The sequence below is a fragment of the Homalodisca vitripennis genome, chromosome 6 (assembly GCF_021130785.1).
Source record: "Homalodisca vitripennis isolate AUS2020 chromosome 6, UT_GWSS_2.1, whole genome shotgun sequence".
NCBI classification, from domain to species: Eukaryota; Metazoa; Arthropoda; class Insecta; order Hemiptera; family Cicadellidae; genus Homalodisca; species Homalodisca vitripennis.
Window position 1 is genome coordinate 110,313,743 of NC_060212.1, and position 24,905 is coordinate 110,338,647.

General features: G+C 33.7%; 1 protein-coding gene across 1 annotated transcript in view; it reads left to right on the plus strand.

Annotated features, from left to right (window-relative positions):
- The first annotated feature begins 6,149 nt into the window (after window positions 1-6,149).
- Window positions 6,150-24,905, plus strand: part of LOC124364720 — a 30,176-nt gene continuing 11,420 nt past the window's right edge. Inside the window, exons 1-2 of the mRNA XM_046820413.1 lie at window positions 6,150-6,773; window positions 21,649-21,817. Of these exons, the coding sequence (XP_046676369.1) occupies window positions 6,280-6,773; window positions 21,649-21,817 (663 nt within the window). The 5' untranslated portion in view covers window positions 6,150-6,279. The remainder of the gene's footprint in view (window positions 6,774-21,648; window positions 21,818-24,905) is intronic.

A 24,905-nucleotide genomic window follows, 5' to 3' on the forward strand; every position in this document is an offset into this window, starting at 1 on the left:
AACTATCAACGTATATTAATTAAATGTAACAAACAAAGAGGTATAAACTTACTTTTGGCTGCAGTATAGTAAGCAGCCACAACAATCAATCAGGGTACCAAATTATCAATTAAATATATTTAAAATTTTGAATACAAAAGATATTCTAGTTAGGCTATAGTTATTTACAATTAATTATCACTAATTCCTTATAATTTATTGAATAACATTATTGTTTGAAATTAATTCAAACATAGTAAAATCATTTTCATGATATTTTAGTATGGTCACAAGTACAATGGCGATGTATGTTATTTATGACACATTTTAGGTTACATTTATGCTACCACAAAAACATTCTTACCTTGATACGCCAGTCAAAATCAACAAGCTGATTTTGGGGAGATTCTGTTATACTTGACATATCTACAGATTCTACAAAGAATTGAAAATCATGTAAAATATAGACACCAATAATTTTTAAAAATAAGTAACGGAAACAACAAAATTAAATTAACCTTCCTAATCATAACATAACCTAACTGTGATCACTTCGCCAATGTATGCACCTTAACAATAGGATAACGAACAACACAACATTAACATATGACTTGAAGAATGCAATAGTTGGCTTGGCTACACCGGTGTTGACATTTTACAAATTTTCCAAAGAGTAAACAATAATGAATAACATTAATCCCTCATTATACATATAACTGTCTTTTTTTAATTACTTTTATTCATGTGTTGTAACAGCATGGGCTTGAAATCACGAATGATCACGGAATCACGATGAGTTTAATATTTAAAATTAAAGATAAAATTAGAAATAAAACGCAATCTTCAAATGTTTATTTGTGTAAATTTACTTTTTTTAACAACATTTTATTTATTTACAATCGGTTCAGTTTGAGAAGAGCAATAAGTAAATATTATATACGGAAACAACATTAACAATTTAAAATTGAGTTATATGTTAAACATTGTTAACTCTAACATAATTAATTCAAGAGTTATTTCATTATTTCACAAATCTTAATACTTATTTATTATTCCACTGCATAATCACTACTTTCTGTAATTTAATTAGTTGTTATTTATTTTGTTGATGTTATATTTAAGTTGCATGAAAATGTTGTGAAATTATTGTATATTGGCGGATGCCGTTGAAATAATAATAAATAAATAAAAGAGTCTAAAAGGTAGATCCAGGATAGCAGTTCGGTGGAATATGTACACATTTTTAGAATTATCCAGTAGATATACCGCAAGGAAGTTTGTGTGATCTTCTAATCTTGAAAGATAATTGCGACTGAATTTAGTAATTTATTTTTTGACTGTTGGGATGTTCAAATGTTGAACTAACGTTTTATTGGTTACATACCATGGCACTTTTGTAATTGTTCTTAACAATTTCAATTGATACCGTTGGAGTGTCTTCAGATTAGAGTTACTTGCTGTACCCCATAAATGCACACCATCCTTACAGGTTTTAGGATAGTTTTATATAATAGTATCTTGTTCTTCAAACTGAGTTTTGATTTAGATCCGAGTAGCCAATTCATTTTATTTGTTTTGAAATTTAGCTGTTGTCTCTTTGTCCAAATGTGGGATTTTCATGTAGGTGGGCACTTTTAAACTGGACGGGTATGTATTCTAGTCTCAGTATGTCGTTAAATAAACCCGTCAAGAATATATTCGTTTTTCTTGGACGTTCTTTCAGTATTTTTCCAGTAATAGAGTCATAGCCAGGAGACTTGAGACGTTACAACTGAGCGAACTACGGATGTTTTGAATTTTCGTAACGGGAAATCGAGTTGAAGTGGGGAATTTAAATACTCGTGTATTTCCTCTTCGTTGTGTCCAAGGACGTCTTTGATTTTAAAACATTTGTGAAATATCTTTGCAAATGCCGTAGATATTTCAATATTACTTTCCGCCCAGTTTCCATCAGTTTTTAAAATAGGAGAAATGGATATGTTAGGCTGCTTACTTCTTTTAGTTACTTTCCATAACGAATATTCGGTAGCTTCGGTTGTTGAGAGAGACTGGGTACCCTCTTCAAATCACTGGTTTTTAATATTAAACAATAATGTTTCAGATGATGAGCTGCCCTGCTAAAATTTGCCTTATCATTTGGATTTCTACTGTTTTGCCATATTCTTCTTAATCTTCTTTTCTTTTGATGTAGTTAGGGTAATATAATCCTATCTTGTCAACCTTTGAATAACGGTGTAAGGGTGTAGATTCTTTGGCAGAACATTGCAAACTATCAATAAAGTAATCTAGTGCATTTTCTAAATCCTCAACACTTTTCAACGATTACCAAATGCCAGTCTATGGTATTCTTTATTAGCTGAGTTACAGGATTACCGTAACCTGCACAAGCGCAATATTACTATAACTAAGTATGCAGAAAAGTATAGTTGTGTTTTGTCAAATTTAATGTTCTTAGTTTTTTCTTCTGTAAATAGTTTATTTTTATTTTATTTATTTAATCAGACGGTACAGAACATCTTTTACAATGAGTTTCAAGTTAGATGGCGAAGTGTAGATAGTACATATGCATCAGTAGTAAACAGTAAGCTCGTAAAAAGCTAAATTAATTAAAGTAACAAAATTAACAAGTAACAAGCCACAACAAAGTACGATAACAAACTGCAATAATAGCAACAAACAATAAAAGTAAGTAAACCTATAGAATTGTAAATTGTAACAATAAAAATAAATAGTATTAATAATAATTTAATAACAAAACAATAATATAAGAAAAGATAGACAACAGAAAATAAAAATTATATATATGTATATATATATATATATATATATATATATATATATATATATATATATATATATATATATATATATAATAACTGATTAACAAGCTTCATAACACTCGGCTTGAGAGAAGGCACAGAGCCACGGACAAAGTTAACACTCACAGACATTTTGCCACCAAGCCTTTGAAGCCTTGCCACTCCACAGTTGTAGGAATAAATCCAAGGATGAATATCCGACCGAAGACTGACTCGGATCTCGGTACACTCAAATCTATCAACTGTAGGAGATCAGAGCAATCCACCACTCCATTAATTAGCTTGAAGAGAAATATTATATTAAAAATAACACGTTGATGATGGAGAGGTTGTAAAGAGTAAAGCTGTTTCAGATGTGGTATTGGTGTTTCTAAGTAGGTGAAACCCAGACGAATACTAAGCATCATCGTAAAGCAAGCCTATACTCAGTTCAACTATATATGTGGCCCACTTGGTAAGGAGACCACATCATACTGCCATATTCGAGCAATGGGCGCACTAATGATCTGTACAAGACAAGCAAGGCATGCTGTGATCTAAAACCCCTTATTGATCTACCAATAAAACCCAACAGAGAATATGCCTTGGAGGTGATAATAGCAATATGATCAGCAGGACTTAGAGTACTGGTCATAACAGCTCCAAGATCCCTTAACCGACCAACTCTATCAAGGATCTCACCTCCACCATGGTAGTTGAAGTTGAAACATAGAACAGCACGTGAAAAAGAGATCATTTGACGTTTTGATATGTTAAGGACCATAGCATTTGCCTCACACCACTCCACAATATTGGAGCGCGACCACTGAAGATTCTCATGGTCAGATGATGAGAGGATTCTAGTATAGATATTCGTATCATCTGCGAACAGAAGAAAGTTAATTGGAATAATTGTTAAAATATCATTGATAAATATGATAAACAATATGGGAACTTTGTGAGAACCCAGAGGAACGCCAGATAGAACTGGCAAAGGTGAAGAAACAGAACCATTACACTTTACAGATAATGTAAGGTCGCCAAGGTAGCTCATCAGTCCTGACCATAGCTGTCCATCACTCACCCCACATCCGGCAAGCTTCGTAACCAGCAAAAATGTTCTCTCTCGTGTAAAGAGTGTTTCAGGTAAAAGTAAAGTTGCCCAAGAACCAATGCCTTACAGATCTTTGCCGATGCATACTGAATGACTAAAGGTCTGTAATTACTTATGACAGAACGGTCACCCTTCGTAAAAGTTGGGACTACATATCCACTCTTCACACAGGCAGGGAAAATCCCATCAGTCCTAAGTTAGTTAAATAATATTGACAAGTGTGCAACAAGTATAGGTACGCAGTACCTTAGTATGGCCGGAGGAATCTCATTAGCACCCACACTATTGTTGTGATCAAGAACCTCAAGTTTCTTCTAAACATCAGTAGCAGATAATGTTATCCGTGAAAAGAATTCACTCCATCCAATATCAAATAAAGGGATATCCAAAGCAGAGTTCGAGAAGAATAAAGCAAATGCCTATCAAACAGTTTACATATACCCAGAAAGTCATCAGCCACAGATCCATCCAATGTCATTTAAATTGGAAGGGAAGAGTTGCTTTTCAGGTTGTTAATATGCGACCAGAAGGATTTAATATTGTGTAGAAAACTGTCCTCTTTTGCAATGTAGTTCCTGTAACAGTATGAGGCCAAGAGACCAATTGTGATACCTTACAATCCCGCCTATGTCTCACGAAGGTATAACAGTATTAGCAGTTCCCAGTAGTTTTAATTCTCTTATGTAGTCTTTTCAGGTTTATAAGTACTCTTGAACATTTTAGGAAATTAGAAACCATAATTCTCCTCGAGGGAGTGTTCTGCTTGATGATTGACGAAATAATCTGATTAAACAATGTAAAGTGGTGTTCCGCATCAATAAAGTGAATACTAAGAGCTTGCAATTAATTGGTAGAAGAAATTATCAACATTATAATTCCTGTAATCTGGGACTAATCTAGTGTTGGAACATAACGGGTGCGATTCCAACGAGTGGGTGATATCCAATGCAGGATGATGCGAATCTTCAGGAAGAAGAACCTCTATAGCATGGGTGACTTCCGTAGAAAGAAGAGATGAAAACCCATATCCTAAACAACCTCTCGCTGATTTCTTAAGCAATTAAATTGTGTCAGATCATGGAGGGCAGTCATATTCATGATTTTTCGCGAGGACCTATCAATATATCCGGAATCGTCATGCCAACCAACATCAGGTAGGTTGAAGTGACCCATCACAAGATAATTACTACTCCAGAACTAAGAATCTCGTCAACGGCCGTGCAGAAATTCAAGTATGTAGGAGCAGCCTCATTTGGCAGGATACACTCACAGCCAGTTTGTGTACGATGTATAGATGAGGAACATTTAACAAAAACATTTTTGGTGTTGCAATCTCCAGACAACCTCCTCTAGCATTGTAAAGAATTGTGTACGGCAACAAGCACTCTGCAACCATTATATACTTGCTACTTGTCAGCGGGAATCTATCGCATCTGAATATCTTGTGGTTTACGAAACCCAATTTAGAATGATCCGGAACTCAGGATTTAAGTTAGTTTTCGCCAGGGCAATAACATGACATGAAGACGTGGCCAATGCCTTACTCAACTTCACCAACTTGTTTATAATACCATTTACATTTTGAAAATAACAATAAAGTTTCCTTTGTGTACTGTTGGAAGTTACACGTTTTTTTATATCTTGAAAGAAGGCACAGAGCCTTTCCGGGAACTTTATTAATAAATATAATTGTTAGGTTCTCTTCGCTACCCGAAACCCTTCTACTCAGCTCAGATATCAGTGAGTTTAGGTGATCCATTTCATGAGGTTCTGTCTCTAGTTACCGTAATGGTTGAAAAATTGGATCGCAAAATCCGACGAGAAATAGTATTTATATATAGTATAGGCTATATTATACGAGTAATTCAATGTTTTTTATTGCAAAGGTTATATTGGTTTGAGGGTTTTTGTTTATAAACTTTGATAATTAATGAAACGATTATTTTCACTGTACTAGACTTTGATATATATTTATTTATAATTTGAACGGTTGCACAATAGAATGTATTATAATACGAAGTATCGGTAACAAAATTAAAAACATAAATTATTTCTTATTATGTTTTACTTATGTTTCCAAGAATATTTGTGAAATGGTGTATACCGTATGTAAATAAATAAATAAATATTACAAACCGATTATGTACTATAATTTTGTATTCGAGTTGTTTTTTAGTCACCGAATATTATTGTAGAGGCTGTGTGTGATGTGACATTCCAAATTGACAAGAAACAGCTGCATAGCTTTGGTAGTGGTACTTTGTAGTAGCAGAAATTTAGTGTCCTGTCTGCTTATGCATTTTAACGTTGTTCTTGTGACGTGAAGCTTTGTTTAATATTGTAGGTTATGTTCCTAGCTAAGTAATTGATTGTCTCTGAGAGGATAATATGGGTAGAAAATATGTAATGTTTGTGACTTTTGCTTATGTGTTTTATTCACTTTTATTCGTTTACTCAGATTGTACTCACATCACTGGAACATGGAAAACCAGCGAGTTTTTCAAATTTTTAGTGAAATTTGGAGTTCAAAAAACAGACCTTCGTTTTAAGGAGGATACTTTGGGATACATTTTTGGAAATATTACCCTGAAGAGTAATTTTAAACACGAAGCTACTCTAGCAGTGTTGGATAGAGCATATTTTTTGGAATATTATGGTAACAGAACAGTTGAGGATAAAGAAGAAGCTTGTAGAAGGATGTTTAATAAAATTAAGAGCATAACATATGATCCTGTGTGTGAAACTGTTGATGGTAAACGTGAAGATTTTTTGAGGAAAGTACCATGCCCAAAATATGAACTCTGTTATGATGAAGATAAATCTTACAAAGGTGTTAAAGGCTCACAGTTTACTTATAAAGTTGAAGATCTTAAAGAACCCAGGTAAGGTATGCTTATCAAGCCGCCTACACTCTTTAATCCGTTATTTTTATCGAATGATTTCATTGTTTTATCCAAATAAATAATTCAATGTTACAATTTATTTAACTTAACATATGTTTCCAACTTATTAACTTAGTTCCAGCTATTTTCAATGTTAACAATAAACGTCAAGAAGTAACAAATGTTTTGAGAGTTTATAAATTGAGGTGATAATGTGAGATATTTCTAGATATATCATACATATAGGTTCTGCTTCTAGTAAGCCATACAGAGAATCCTTTCCACCATTTCACAAAAGCGGTTGCTCACTGCTAGCAAGCAAGCTATAAATGTTGTAGTGGTTTTTTTATTTGTAGGTCTAGGCGATAGTAGGTTTTGTTATTTTGTAATGTTATTGTTAAATTTATTTTATTAAAAATTCTTGTTTATGTATGATTCTTGTTGCATACGGGATAATATATATATATATATATATATATATATAAAATCGTTTGATAATAACATTGAATAATGAGTGTAGGCCACCTATTACTCAGGTATGCAAACAAATATTAATGTAAGTTACACTCATCACATAATAAAAAGTTTTCTCTTCATCATACCATTTTATTTTTTAAAGTAAGTTGAGTACATATTTAAAAGCTAAGTTTATCTAGTTATATACTAAAATTGTATTTGTTTTTGGGTTACCTATTTTTTACACAAAGAAATGTTCAGAAGTCGTACTATAAGTGTACTCATGCAGAAAAGAAACCATCACAGTGAGGAATCATAAAGGCGATTGTGGTGGTTTGACCTCTAGTAAATTCAGCAGTTCAGGTAGTAAGTTTCAATTAGTTTAAACCTCAAATAACAAAATTGAAATTATAAAAAAATGCTTTTAGATAGACCAGTAGGCCTTAGGTAAATTTGTAAGTATCTATAGTACTTACCTTTTATATGCTGGCTTATTTCTTTTTTAGTCTGTTCTATAGTCAATTTAGAACTTGTTTGTCATCTCTTGACAACGGTTTCACTAGTTTTTTTTTCTTTGTTTCTCTTAATCTTTCTGTAACAGGGAGATAAGAGATCCCAGTGATGAGTATGAGATAATAATTAATTAAAACAGTTTTGTAAGTTATAATGATTGTCAAGCTGCTCAATGAATGACAGTGGAAAAGTGTTTTATATCTGAAGGAGATTTTAGGAGCAATTACTTACTTACTGCCGGGGCGTAACAAATCTCAGTCGATTCTTTGCCTCGTCTATGAGCCTCTTCCACGCCTCCCCTGTCTTCCACCAGATCCACAGACCCTCCACACCGGGTCACATCTTCGACCACTTGATCGCACCATCTTATCTTTGGCCTACCCAAAGGGCGCCTTCCTGCCGGTACCGCGCCTGGTAGACCTCTTTTAACCTTGTGCCCTCCTGTCTCCGATGTACATGTCCTAGCCAGCTAATTCTCTTTGCCTTCACCAAAGCCACAATATCAGGATCTTGGTATACATTGCGTAATTCTCTATTTTTCCTTATTCGCCACACCCCTTCATCACATATTGGTCCAAATATTTTTCGGAGAACTTTATTCTCAAAAACAATCAACCGCCCCTCATTTTTCTTCGTTAATGTCCATGTTTCACTTCCATACATTAGGACTGGTTGAATGATTGTTTTATAAATTCTTATTTTGGAGCATTGTGACAACACTCTTGACGTAAAGAGTTTTGTACACGCCCCAAGACACCTATTTGCATTAGCTAATTTGCTTTGTATCTCTATATCCTCCACGTTTTTGCTGTTTACTGTTACACCCAAATATTTAAAACTTTCTACCCAGCCAATCGAGTAGTTGTCAACTTTTAGGAGCAATTATATGTTAATATTTTGATATCTATTCAGTTTAGGGTTACCCAATATTTTGCACTTCAATTTTTTCAGGAATTCTAGTGTGTGTAGTCGTAGTTGTAGGTTACCTATTTTTAACACTTAAAGAAGTGTTATAGAACTCTTCTTTAATGTGTACTAATGCTTTAATGTGTACTAATGTGGAACATGTAAACATGTAGGGTGATTAAACATGATTGAAAGTTATGCGGTTGGCTCGGGTAGACAGGTTGGCTTGAATGGGTAAGATGGTTGATCCTCCAGTAGGTCCTACAGCCATGCAGTTAGGTTAGGTGATTTTGTTTGTTTGTTAGTAGCCCTTTCATGTTGGTCATCCTGATATCTCTTCTTCTCCTATCCTTTAAATACACACCCAGAATCTGATTCTATTAGTTTGTTTATTTTTAGTAGGTATTACGTTGAATTCGGGTTACTATTATTGTTTTTTTAGTACTTTTTCATTCTTTCCTTAATACATTCAAGGACAATTTACTTAGTTAGGAATTGTTACAAAGGTGGTTTTAGAGGGGATGTCCTTAAGCCCAATATTTTACCAATAGGTTATTTTTTAATTTCTCAGAAAAAGACCCTAATAATTAAATGTATGGTCTAGTTAGATTTAAAAAGAGATGGTTGGGGAAATTTGAGGGGACAAAACAGGTGAGTGATCTGTGGTGTTAGTGATAATGTTTGTCAACTTCCAGATTCCGACTGATGTGTTTCCGTTATAATCACCTCCAACTACAAAAGATGAGAAAAGTATGTTAAATTTGTGATGGGTAAGGCTTAACCTTTGAGGACACTAAACTAATATACCTACAATAACATGTAAATTGTAATTCCTGCCATTTGGATATAATTTGAAGGGAGGATAATATAGTGCTAACATGGTACTGGATAGCGAATTTGACAAGTACAGCAGAACTTCTTGGCTACTGTTAATAACACTACAACTTGTATATTTGAAAACTGTATGTTTTAGATGAGTTTGTGTCATTAGGGTGATGCCAATGTGTTTGAATGTAATGTATACTCTAGTTTACCTAAATATTTAAGTTATCCATTTTCATTTGAAAGTAATAAGGAAACCTATTGTTAAAATTATTTATTTTTGTGGAATAGGAGCTTTGTATTTAACATTAATGTTTTTAAATAAAATTTATCTACAGTGTCGCTAAAAAGTTTAGGGACAGGCTTAAAAAAAACACAAATTTCTGACAAAAGTTTGTTTTTAATGGAAACAAATATTTAAATTATACAAAATAGTAAAATGGACATGAATACATACAAATCAGTAATCAATAGGTCCTCCATTAGCTTTATAACATTCTTTGATCCGTTTTGGCATCGAATCAATGAGTGTCAGACAGTCTTCCTTCTTGATACTCCGCCATATCTGTGCCAACATGAACTTCAGTTCAGCTTTGTTCTTGGGTTTGTTCTTCGCTAGACGACTGGCCATGGTATTCCATAAATTTTCTATCGGATTAAGATCCGGGCTTCGTGGTGGCCACTTCAGAACCTCAACATCATGATTACTGAACCATTCTTGTGTGTGTCTTGATTTGTGGCACGGTGCATTGTCTTGTTGAAAGATGTAATTTTCACCAAGCAATTTATTGGCAGATGGTAACATGAATTCTTCTAGAGTTTGACAATATTTAATACTGTTCATTGTGCCTTCAACGAACTGAAGCTCCCCAGGACCCTCACTTGAAATGCAACCCCATATCATTACTGCTTCGCCACCGGCCTGAACTGCAGGCGCTACACATGCTGGTAGTAGAAATTTTTCAGTATTGGTACGTCGTACCCTAACTCTGCGCCTTGGAAATAGTTCAAAACGGCTTTCATCAGAAAACAAAACACGCCGCCAAGCTTCTTTTGTCCACCCTAATCGAGCCTTGCACCAAACTTGGCGTGTCTTTTTGGCCTTGTCATTTAACAAAGGTTTGCGGATAGCGTAAAATGATTTCATACCTGCATCTCTAAGTCTGGAACTCACAGTTGTTACACTCACATTGTAACGATCATCATCTTGTTTCATGCTGCTTAGTAAATCAGGTGCACTTGCATTTCGGTCCTTTTTGCTCATCACGAGTAGCTTACGATCCTGCCGAGGCGTGGTTTTACGTGGCCTACCACTCCGCGGGGCATCATCATCACGGTACCGGCTAGGTTAAAACGTCGCACTGTATTTTCAACACATGTTTTAGACACATGTAACTTGGATGCAATTGTTCGGTATGAACTACCGGTTTTATACATACCGATAACTTGCCATTTAATGTCCTCGGACACAGATGAGCGGCCCATAATCACAGCTTTAACTTTCACAAAACAGCGAAATAAACAAATCACAAAGAAGATTGCAGTACAACTGTCACAATGGCAGTGTGGAATGCGCGCGCGCAGGCTTGTTTCACAAAACAACCGCCAGAGGAACAATGACGTGCAGACCGCATGTCTGTAAATGAAGGCGTCTACTTGTAGAAGCGAAATTAAAACTCACATTTTTTGTTATAAAATGTTCGAAAATAAAATTTTATTTGTACCCTGACCAGTTGAGTACAAAATTTATTTGTAACATGACATATTTTTTTAAATGATCATCATATTATAATAAAAGTACTGTGCAAGTTTCATTACAATATGGCAAGCCGTTAAGAAGTTATAAAAATAAAATATCTAAAAAACAAGGTTTTTTTTGGCAGTTCCTTAAAATACATTAATGCATGCTTCTTCCACATTTTTGGAGATAAAATATTGAAATTTTGAATAAAAACTTGAATTGATGTCCTTAAAACAGCCAACAATCAATAGCATTGAGAAATTAGTTAGTTTAGGGCCAACTGTAACATTTCTCTTTCAGACAGGTGTCCCTAAACTTTCTAGCGACACTGTACATTATTTTTGACGATTTCAAGATCAAAGAAAAACGAAGGTAAATTCTTGGTTCATGGAATGCATTTGTAATGAATCTTGACTTGATGACCTTTTATTTCATCTGCTAGAGCTTCATGGTAGCTACTGATGGATGCAGTCCACAAGTAACAACTCTAATAGGTTTATCTTCCAATAATTAATATGACTTAAAATTTGGATTTTTGAAGTACTTAATGCAAGTATGGTACGAGTTTCTGGGATTGTAACGTATAGGATAATTCGCCTTGTGTTAGTTGTATGTTTGAAGTTATCACCAATGACACAGTTTAGTGTTTTGGGCATTGTGTAATTTATATAGAATTCAACAAAAAATTGGGGTAATCTGTTCAATTTAATTGAATTTTTAACATACACTTTATTCTGTTGTCAAATGTACTTCTTGTAACCAGTTAGTCAGTGCATTTTTAAGGTGGTTCTTTTCTTAGAGGTTCTGGAAGTTTATTTAAGTAAAGAGCTCCTTTGTATGACAGCTTCTTTTCAGAGAGACTCAGGTGGTAGACTGGAAGAGTTAAGTTTAAAGCATTACAAGTATGATGCTGGTGGAAGTCTCTGTTTCTGGTTTGTCCTGAGTTGACAGCATGCAGGATCACTTCTTGAATATAGAGGTTTACTATGGTGAGGATCTTCAGTTATTTGAATGCTACACGGCAGCTTTCTTGAAACTGGAGTCCTGCTAGGCATCTTATTGCTCGCTTTTGCTGTTTGAGGACTCTCTCCATGTTGCATTTAGTGGCACAACATAAAGTTATATCATTTTAGTCTCTTGATGCATTGCATTGCTAATTACAGCACTTAGAACAATCACAATTTAATTTTCACAGTCAAGTTGTTTATGCTTTAGTCACCAACAGTAGCGTAGCCAGAAATTTCGTTCGAGGGGGGGGTGTCCGAAACCGGGGGATCCGGGGGACGTTTTTTGAGTTATTTGCCTATGAATTCACTGGTAAAAGGTAAATACCAAAAATATGGAGATTTAGTAACTACGCCTTATAGAAAGTGGAAAGATGTAATAGGCAAATTCAACTCTCACAGCAACTCTAGTACCACAAATTTTCTTGTATAGCGACAGAAACTTTACGAAGTTCGATTCTGGCCGAGTAGAAGGCACCAAAGTGATGTTGGATTCACTGGATAAGAAAGAAAAAGAATAAAACAGAGCTTCACTCAAGTGTATAATTGACACAACTATATTCTGTGGAGAAAATGAAATACCCCTTCGGGGACATTGGGCCACTGACGGCCGAAAACCCTTTAGAAAAGGAGGGCAATTTTCGAGCGTTGCTCGGGTACAGATCAAACTAACGGTCGGAAAATGCACCGGAAAAACTCTACTGATTAGAAGTTCGGTTACTATGGATTTCACTGATTGAGGTATTTATGAATGAGTTATAATGACGATTTTTTGTATCATTACACTGTAGACAAGTATATAATTATCGGAAAAATTAAAAAAATCACTTTTGGTCGGACTTAAAATACTTCGTTCAAATTCGTCTTTGGGACGTAAAATGACTGCTTAGAATTAAGTTACGACATTGATTTTAGGTGTCATTAAACTGTAAACGTGTATATAATTATCGAAAAAAATCACTTTCGGTCGGAAAATACACTTGAAAAACTCTAATGATTAGAACTTCAACTACTTCGGACTTCGGTTATTGAGGTAAACGTGGTATTTTTGATTGAGTTAGGACGACGATTTTTTGTTATCATTAAACTTTACTCGACTACCTATATAATTAAATCGAGAAAAAAATCACTTCCTGTCGGTAAATACCGAAGAAAAGTTCTCTACTGATTCATTTCGACGATTTTGGATTTCATTGGTTGAGTGGTTGAGGTAAAAGTAGTACTTATAATTATGTTAGGAGATTGATTTTAGAGATTAATTCAATGCCTACTAATAAATATATAATTATTGAGAAAAAAAAAACAAAAATAATCACTTCCGATCGGAGTATACTAAGGAAAATGAAATAATACCTTAGTCAGTGAAATCCAAAGTAGTCGGAACTTCTTATCAGTACAGTTTTTCCGGTGTATTATCCGACCGGAAGTGATTTGTTCAATTATTCTTTTATAATTATATAGTTATTAGTCGGCGTTCAATTGATACCTAAAAACAATGTTCTAACATAATTCTATGTACCACTTTTATCTCAACGGCTCAACCAGTGAAATCCAAAATCGTCAAAATCTGAATCAGTAGAGCTTTTCCTCGGTATTTTCCGACCGGAAGTGATTTAAATGTTTTTTTCTCGATAATTAAAACTTATATATGTATTAGTCGGCGTTAAATTAATACCTAAAATCACCGTCCTAACATAATCCTAAGTACCACTTTTACCTCAACCAATGAAATCCAAAATCGTCAAAACTTGAATCTGTAGAGAGCTTTTTCTTCGGTATTTACTGACCGGAAGTTATTTTTTTCTCAATAATTATATAGGTACAGTGTACAGTTTAATGATAACAAAATCGTCGTCCTAAGTCAATCGAAAACACCACGTTTACCTCAATCACTGAAGTCCAAATTAGTTGAAGTTCTAATCAGTAGAGTTTTTCAAGTGTATTTTCCGACCAAAAGTGATTTTTTTCGCTAATTATATACACGTTTACAGTTTAATGACACCTAAAATCAACGTCGTAACTTAATTCTAAGCAGTCATTTTACGTCCCAAAGACGAATTTGAACGAAGTATTTTAAGTCCGACCAAAAGTGATTTTTTAAATTTTTTAAGTGGTCGCTAATTTAAACTGTTCACCGTGTTACGGTTCAGGTTACTTTGCGACGTCACGTGACCGCGCCTTATAGAAATACCGTGATTACACTACACTATCCGAAAGGCCGAGCCCAAAAGTATCGTTTGATACTTTATGATTTAAACGAAAGGACAATTATATTTTTAACAACGGTCACTTCAATCAATTAAATCAATCAATTTAATGTTTTTAGACAAGATTAATGATAACCGTCCTTTTTTCTCCTGCTCCGTGCTTTATTTTTTAATATGTCTAAAAAGTTGGGGGGGGGGATCCGGACCCCCTGGATCCCCCCCTTCGCTACGCCACTGGTCACCAAACTACAATCTGCTTTAGTTACAATCAGAATCAGAATCAGAAACATCTTTATTCATATTAATACACATGGTGTACATAAGAATGGTGTCAATCCAATATAATACTATAATAATAACATTATTAACATTAACATCATTGTTAACAATAGTAACAGGTCACAATTCATTATATAATACAATAGCTTCATACTAAAATTACAAATGAAAATTTAAAAATTAAAGTTAAAGAAAAAAAATTTAATAAAACTGTTTTTATCCATGTTTTCCACCATGGATTTCAAAAAATTCAGAAAACGAATACAGGGGAAGGTTAGTTAAAAAATTTTTTTTAGTTTAACATTGAATAAATTATTATTTTCCAGTAATTTAATGTAGTTTGGCAACAAGTTGAAGAATTTAGCTCCCATGTATTTTGGTTTTTTACAAAAAAATTCCAAATTATGTCGGATAACTGCGATATTATTTCTATTTCTTGTATTATATGAGTGGTTTTCACCACATATTTCAATATCATTTATTCGATTTTTCACTGACAGTATAGTGTCATATATGTATGCACTATAGACAGTCATGATTTCTAATTGAGGAAAGTGGTTTTTTACGGATTCATTCCATTGTAAGCCGAGCATAATACGAATTGCCTTTTTTTGTACAGTTAGGATTGAATTTAAATTTCTAATTAAAGTTGATCCATATAGGGCAATACCAAAAACAATATGTGAATGAATATGAGAAAAGTATACTGACTTCAAAGTAGTTTGTACATAATTTTGATATTCTTCGAAGAGCATAAAGACCAGAACCCATTTTTGAAAGTACATTGTCTATGTGTTTATTCCATGACAATGAGCCATCCAATGTTAATCCCAGAAATTTTACCTCCTCGACTTTTGCTATAGAAATTTGATCCATTCGTATACGAGGGGGTACCCAAAAAAAAACCGGAATTATTTTATAAAAATTATATATTATCAAATTTTTTACAATACGACCTTATCTCCTTCAAAATAATCTCCATTACAACTAATACACTTGTCCCCAACGGTATTCCCATTGATCAAAACATTTTTTGTAGTCATCTTTAGAAATGGCTGCAAGCTCGAGCTTCGTTTTTTTCTTAACCTCTTCAACGCTGTCAAATCGTTGACCTTTCAAGCCTCTTTTCATGTGTGGAAATAAAAAAAAGTCGCATGGAGCGAGGTCAGGTGAGTAAGGTGCGTGGGGCAGCGGAACCATGCCGTTTTTGGCTAAAAACTGCCTAACTGAGATGGCTGTGTGTGCCGGTGCGTTGTCATGGTGGAAGAACCAGTCTCCAGTCTGCCACAAATCGGGTCTTTTCTGGTGAACACTGTTGCGCAATCTTCTTAAAATCTCCAAATAAAATGTTTGGTTGACAGTCTGACCTGGAGGAACAAACTCAGAATGAACAATGCCTTTAGCATCAAAAAAGCAAATCAACATGGTTTTGATGTTTGATTTGACTTGCCGATATTTTTTTGGACGAGGTGAAGATGGCGACTTCCATTGGCTTGACTGTTGCTTCGTTTCTGGGTCATAACCATAGCACCATGACTCATCACCAGTAATTACCTTTTCCAGAAAATCGGGATCATTTTCGAGATGTTCTTTCAGAAGGCGGCAAGTTTCAACTCGATGTGCCTTTTGATGGTCAGTCAGAAGTCGAGGAACAAATTTGGCAGCAACCCTTTTCAGTCCTAAATCTCCTATTAAAATTCGCGGAACCGAGCTCCAAGTTAACCCACTGCTCTCTGATAGTTCCTCAATAGTCTGTCGACGGTCGGTGAGCACAAGTTCACGAATTTTCTCAACATTTTCGTCTGTTCGAGAGGTTGATGGACGTCCAGAACGAGGTTTGTCTTCAATCGACATGTCGCCATTTTTAAATCGAGCGAACCACTCGTAGACCTGAGTTTTCCCCATAGCATCATCTTTGTAAGCTGTATTCAACATTAAAATAGATTCTGCAGCATTTTTACCAAGTAAAAAACAAAATTTCACAGCTGCACGTTGTTCACTTAAACTTGCCATGACAAAAAACGAAACAAGAACAAAACAGGGTTAGTGAAAACAGTCACTACGAACGAACAGAATGCACTAGGACAACGGAACTGGGGTCACTGAGCTCGCAATGGGTTGCGCGACACACGCCTAGCGGCAGGAATGTGTACTACACGCTGCCGGCTGCCAGCAATAAAATTCCGGTTACTTTTGGGTACCCCCTCGTACTAGGATTAATTTTGTTTCTACACCGATTAGTATTAAATTCAATATAGTTTATTTTGGTTGGATTTAGAATTAAATTATTTTCTTGGAAAAATTGATTTAAATTGGATAGACTAAGAAACGCATCCATTTCAATGTCATACTTAGATGGTGCGCTTATTCGCAGAGTGGCATCATCAGCATACAAACACAATTTTTCCAATTCAGGAAGACCTTTTAGGTAGCAGAGAAATAGCAGAGGTCCCAATATGGAACCTTGAGGAACCCCAAAAATGATTGTTTTAAATTTGATTTGTAGTTGATACTAAAATTATTTTTAGTGTTTTGGTGAGCTATTTCCACAAATTGTTGCCTATTTTGTAAGTATGATTTAAACCAATTGTATTCATTCTCTTTAATACCTAGTAATGCTAATTTAGACAGTAATGTGGTGTGACAAACACTATCAAAAGCCTTATGTAAGTCCATGAACACTCCTATCACTTTATCTCCTCTATCAATAGAATCAATCACGCCTTCTAGAAACTCAGTGGCAGCTGTGACAACAGATTTCCTTTTTCTGAAGCCGTGTTGTATGTTATCAATTAAATCATTTTCTTCTAGATAACTGATCAGCAATTGCCCGCTCAAATATTTTTGATATAACTGGTAGCAAAGCAAGTGGCCGATAATTTGCAGCATCCATCTGATCGCCTTTTTTGAAAAGAGGTTTAATTTTTGTTATTTTAAGTTTTTCTGGAAAAATTCCAGATAATAAGGAAGAATTAACTATATGAAGTAAGGGATCAATTAGAAATTCCATTACACTTATAATTACAGGTACTGGTAAATCATCATATCCAGTGCTATAACTGTTATTTAAACTGCTAATAATTTTTACCATATCTTTTCTATCAAGTAATCTACATTTGAACTGATTTGTTTATTCTTGTATATTAAAGCTTGAAGTGGTTAAATTAATGTTTAAATTTACTTTGTCCCTAATTATGTTAATATAATACTCGTTAAAAACTTCACAAACTTTTTAGGATGTGTTATTGTAATATTGTTGTGCCTTAATTGTATGTTTTTTATGTTTAATTTAGGCTGACCAATTTCAGAATTAATAATTTTCCAGGTATCCTTTTGACAATTCTTGGATTTTTTTAATTCTTGTATCATAGTAACTTTGTTTTTCCTGTATAATTTTCTTTTTAAAAAGGTTGTATTTATGTTTGATGAGCTCAATATTTCTTTGTGATTTATTTGTTCTGGCCAGATTACTTTCATGGATTAAATTCCTTTTTTCTATTTTTAAATCTTCAGTAAACCAGGGTTTTTTTTTATCTAAGTGTTTACGAACTTTTACTATTGGAAAAAAAATATTAAAATATTGTAAAAATATACAAATAAATATGTCATATTTCAAATTATCATTAGCTGTATATAGTTGTAACCATTTCTCTAAGCTTAATGCATGTTTAAAATTTTTCATATTTTCATCAGAGAAAATCGTAGAGTATTTGAATTCATAGTTTGGTGGCTTTTTTATACTAAAGGTATGATCGTATACCCTAATGAGCTGACCATCGTGATCCGACAACAACGTATTCAAGCACTCGACTTGTATCTGTGATTGTTTAAAATTTGTTAATACATTGTCAATAGTTGATTGTGTATTTCTGGTGATCCTGGTGGGAAAGTCAACCAAGTATTTCATATCATACTGTTTTAGAATTTGCTCCAAATTTTTTCTGAGAATTATTTTTTTCTAAGGTATTGATATTAATGTCTCCAGATATTATTATGTATTTATACTTATTAATTAGGATGCTTAAGAGGTAGTTCAACTTTTCCATAAATATATTTATGTTTGCACTGATTGGAGACCTATAAATTCCCCCCAACAATATTTTTATTTTTCCAAACTGAATTTCAGCCAGACACAATTCAAAGATTTGATCATTTAAAAGGGATTTAATAGCCGGAAACATAATTTTTTTTACCTTCATAATGTTTTTTGCTAAAATAATTACACCTCCTCCCGTCATACTATCTCTAGAATAGTGAGCATAAATGTTATAGTTAAGGACATTAAGTCTGTTAATTTCATCTATTTTCATTTTGTGTTCTGTAATAACAGAATGTAATGACATCTTTCTGTAATGTTTGGTTTTATTTCGTCAATTGTAATTTCTAATGAATCAATTTTGGGAATTGAAGAATTTATGTTTTGGTGAAATATTGTTATACCAATAGGAGTGTTCTCAACATTATTCATTACCCTAGTAACATCCCTACTATTGAAATTATCATTAAATGAAGCATTGTGCACAATGCTTTCACAGATTTCTACATATGGATCCTCCATACATATGGGTCCACCATTACTAGAACTAATTTCTAAGCTAACAGTTTTGACATGGTCTTGAAAGTTAACTTCATTGTTTACATGGCTTAATGGTGTTCCTCTAAAAAAAGATTTTGGCTGGAGGGTGAAGGAGGTGCTTGAGTCCGTTTGTTTGCATCCACAGCTGGACTTTTCTGATTTTTTGTGGCTTCAGCATAGCTGTCCTCCCCTGGCATTGTTTTGGCTTGTGTTTGGCCGCAAAGATCACTAGCCGATTTTCTATGTTCCTCTGATTCCAGAGATGGGTCCTTTTTACTAGATATTAACTCTTTTAGCTTGATGTTGAACTCATCATGACTTAAACCGTTCCTTAGTACCCTGTAAGATTTTTGAAAGTAGGATGAAATGATTATTTGAGCTCCAGTTTGCTTTCGGAACTCAAGAAGGTTCTTTGCAAAGTGTTCTAGCTGAATCCTGTCCCTCACACATCCTATTGGGGAGCAAATGAGTTTTTTCAAATTGTTGGCCAAAAAGTATTTTGTCATAAGTTGAAAAGCCTTGTTATAGTTGGTGACCGTAGGTTTATCGAAGAAGTGGTCCTTTGTAATCAAACTGAAGATTGTAGCTCCATCGGTTGCTTTCTGCTGAGCGAGATGGTCTTCCACACGATGAACCGTTGCAGGTCTCCCAAAGTGTCTTCTGAAAACCACCGCTACGCCAGCACTCATCTGTCTAGGGTTTTCAAAATCTGACGAAATGCTGTGTGCAAATCCAACTCTCTGGTCCTTGTAGTGTTCTTCAATTATACACTCCATATTTGTTTGATTCGATTGAAGGGCTCTTAACTGTTCGTTTTGGGCTAGAGTCCTGGTATACTTTAAGTTTACCATGCCAGATACAAATTGTACGAATGATGAGATGTGCCAACTTCACTTTTCCTTGTTGGTTGAGGTGGAGACCTTGTTTTGTGAAATGGATTCTCTTGAAGTCATCCAGACATAACAAATGTGCATTCTCTACTCTGTAAGCTAGTTCAGCAATGTAGTTGTTTACTTCTCTCAGTCGAATGTTTACTGGGTGCTTAAGAGGGTAGTCGTATCTGGTTGGGATTGTTGTTATAAAGGCAGGCCTAGATTTACTAAGTTGTTGACTGAGTTTAGACTCCAAATCCTTGTATATCTCGGAACAGTTACCCTGAAGACTGTTATTACTTCCACCAGTGATTACAACTGGATATTTTTCTTGAGTCATTGCCGAATCAACCACTTGACCAAGAGTTGTATTAGCTCTTACATAGCCGAAAACATTAAACTTACCTCCAGTTATACTTTCAATTTCATTAGCAGTTTCCATTCAAATACTTTCCAAAAAGATATGTCTCTTAATCAAACAGTATTTTTGACACTTTCATTGTATTTATTTTGTGGTTTTCAAACTATTTTTAGAACTCTCAGATCTAACATTTTACATCTTGTTCCATCTTCAATCATTCTCTTGCAAACTTGTATTACCCTACAATTATCTACATTGTATAAGAAAAAGTTTTTTTATTCTAATTTTTCTCAGTCCAGATTTCTCGTGTCATGTGAATCTGATTTTGTCATATATATTTGCAGTATAAATTTCTAGCTTGAAACAAACTAAACACTCAGCTGGTACAACGGTTATCGCAAGATAACCGGATCAAGCAAAGTCAAGCATGGCTTGGATGGGTGACCACTGAGCAAACCTGTCCTTGCAAGCACCCATCCTCCTCGGCCGTTGGTGATGGTTCGGAAATAACCTTTAAGCCATTGGTCCCCAGGTTAAGTGTTAGAGAGGGCTTCTTAGCCCTAACTTTGCCTGGTAAATAAGACATCTTTGCTTCACTTTACACTACATTATGTAGGATGCAGGCTATCATTGGCTGAGTGTTAACGAAGCTTATCACTCAAGGGACTGGAAAAAACTTTTCTGTTTGTCCGCATGATATATTGAAAATGATTTGATGTATGGACTTGAAATTTTGTTTGAAGCTTCATTGTAAACAACATCAATTCATGTCATTCCATGGGATTTGGTTTAGCGTTAGCGAACATTCATTCATACATTTATTTATTCGTATCTGTGATGATAACGATAAAAACACAGAATAAATGTTACCAAACTGAGTACGATCATATGACATAACATGTGACCTAATTAAAGAGCAATAGACTTGAAATTTTGCACACAATCTCGAGGAAGCCTGGTACGCAACATGTGGTGTGGTGTACTCCTACCTTTTATTAGAGGTAATCACGATTACATAAACTAGAAAACTTATAACAATTTACCTATTTTAATATGTTTCACCTACATCAGAGTCCAACTAAATGTATTTAGCTCTCAGTTTAAGAATTTGACACATAACGGACTTGTATTAACACAGGTTCTGGTACGTGAGTCTGGTGGCATGTTATCGTAACAATTCAGTGGACTGTGACTTCCACCACATCACCGAGGAAGCAGAGCTGGAGTATGACATCTGGTTGGTTAATGGTAACCCCAATGCCACCAGTTTCAACCCTCTTGTCTACCAATTCTCTTTCGACAGGCAGGTGAGGAATAACTTGATGATCATGGTTTACAACTCTATGATTAATTACAATACAATAGTAACTACAAACTACAGTGGTTTCATTAAGTGTTACAAGCATTAACCCTTTGAGTGCCAACGTCCGATTTTACCGGACGACAAAAGTTGGCCGAAAAGTGCCAACGTCCGATTTTACCGGACGTCAAAAGTTGGCCGAAAAGTGCCGACGTCCGATTTTACCTGACGTTCGGGAAAAAGTCACTAAAAATTGTAACCTTTAATATTTTTAAATAATATCATATTGAAATGTTTGTGAAGAATCGTTCTTTTCAAAATAAATTGTTATAGTACACTTCCGGTCAAACTTTAAATTATTATGAAACTCACATATAAACATTTTTGGTTGCCATAGCTACAAGAAACAATGTGACAATAGTTTCTTAAAAGTTGTATAACTTATTCATTATTGAAGATAATAATATAAATTTTTCAAGATTTACAGACAATTGCATACACTTTTCAGTGATATGGAGTAAGAAAAGGATATGAATTTTTTGGTCATAGTAATTTGGTTGAAAAATGAAATTAAAAAATATTTTTGAATTTTTTTTAGATAAGTCCATTTTTGGTATTCCTAAATTTAGTGTTATGGTAACTTTGTTATTTTATGTTAATTAAACAGAGTTTTCAGAGAAAAATAAAAAAAAGAATCATGTTGATAGCTTATTAAATAATCGAACTGTGAATTTTTTACTAAAACCTTGCAAAATGTCTGAAAAAGGGCTGGCACTTTTAGGTACACCCACTAGAAAAATACCTGGCACTTTTCAGTATACCCACTCAAAAAATACTTGGCACTCAAAGGGTTAAGCAGCATTAATACAAAATTGCTCAAGAGGACAATTTTCCTCACAGTCTGATGAACTGACTTTCAACTGGGCCAATGATGGACTGCTCATATCTTGAGAATTTCATACATTCCTCGAATCTTAGGAATTGTGAACTATCACTGATTTAAAATGGATTTTCTATTTTTGTTGATATATTAATGTTTTTTATTTTTCATATGCTTATTTCCATAATGAATAACTTTTAGTTTGAAATAAAATAATTAGATTCTATGTGATTTATAACCATTTCATATAATGTACATATTTTTAATTGTTACTATATATTCAGTACACTTCTCAATGAGCTTAGTTTTTAAAATTTTCTGTACAAAAATCAATGATTCCAACACCACTGAATATAGGAATATAAAATACATGATTTTTTTACTTTGTGGTTTAAAACTTGGAGTGAGAGTGGATGTGAAAATGAAAATGATGTGCTGTCATATTCTTTTTTTGTGTTTGTATATTGAAATAGTTGTCAGTGAACTCACTTGGAAATTGTTATTTTATTGTAATTACTCATCTATACAGGTTTATTTCATTTTTGTTTTAAAGACAAATTAGTGATATTCTAGCAAGTAATAAGTTGCTTATTTATTTGAATTGTACTACTCTTTTTACTAATTAAAAAAATATGTCAATCTTTTTAGGTAGATATCATAGAAATCTGCCTATTGCAATCACCTTTATGATGGGTGAACAAATTTCAGGAGATTTTTTTGCATTTTCTCCAACCACAGCACACAGAACCCAAACCACCTTTATCCAATTATTTGTTATAGGACTTTTCAATTGGCAGATCCAGGTTTATTAATAGAAAGATCTTAGTACTCAATCTCAATCAATTGATTATATTTTTTCCCACACTAAACTTAAACAAGTAACACATAACAGATGATTTCAATTGACAGTAAAAACAATACAATCTTAAGATATAATTAAGTTTAAGGTTTAAAAATTAAAACTTCTTTTGAGCCTGTCACATTCAAAATGTATATTAAGGAATAAACATTCTACACTTTATGAATGTGCTAAAATTTATTTGTTTTACCTCAAATTTAAAACTAATTTGTCATGCTCACATTCATTTTGACATAGGGTATTATTTGAAATTGTTTTGTATGGAGAAACCAATAAATAAAACTGAAAACTCAATTGTTATAAAAACATTACAAAAACCATAAAACAGCTAAATTAACAGATTCTGTAAAAGAATTTCCCAAATTAAGAAATTTTTGTTAGAACTGTGAAAGACGCTTCTTTTGCCAAAATTAGGAACAAACTGTAATTATTTTGCAAGATACTGAAGCCATATGACCTGATAATGGAAACATATCTCAATTGGAAAATGTTCAGATTGAACTTTTAACTTGAAAACAATTATAATGTAACAGTATTTGAAAAAATTGCAATCAATATTTAGTAAATATAATAATCTACTTTGGATGAATATTTAAAGAGTAAGGTAACACAATTTGTATTTATAAGGTGTTTATTTATTTTTATAATAGATAATATTAATGTAATGTTAGATAAGGTACAGGTTGTTTGTTACAATAGTCTTGAAACAATTTTGTATTCATTTTAAAATGTATATTCATTTAACAAAGAAGAATTGTAAAGAAATGTATTTTTTTCATGTTTTTTTAAAGTATGTTTCTGATTTATCACAAACCAATTACCCGAGTTACTCTTGTGTCGTGTCAGTATATTTACTTGCTGGCTTCTGTATGTAAGTAGGCAAGTGATACGGTATAACACTAAACCTCGTTGTGCTGTTACACATTATGTCATTCATGAGTCATCCCAGGGAGTGTCTGAGACTATCTTTGTAACTCATTGCCATTTTTATGTCTTAGGAATATACATTTTACTTAATGCATACAAAGAATCAATAATATTTTATTGCTATTTAACATCATTTGCATGGTACTGACAAAGAGTTATGTGCTACTTTACAGTACATCAATTTAAAATTTAGTCAATAGTCTTTTGAATATAAAGTAAACAAACACAACACAGCAAACACAAACTTCAACATTGTTTTTACTATTCCAATTCCTCCAATACTCTCTAATATTATGTTGATATTACATATTATCAGGGAGGTCAGACTTTATGGAACACAACCTTTTTAAGATGAAATCTACAAAGAAATTTTTCCTATAAAAGAATATTATTTATTAGTCATGCCAACTTTTGTTGGGTTAAAACAAG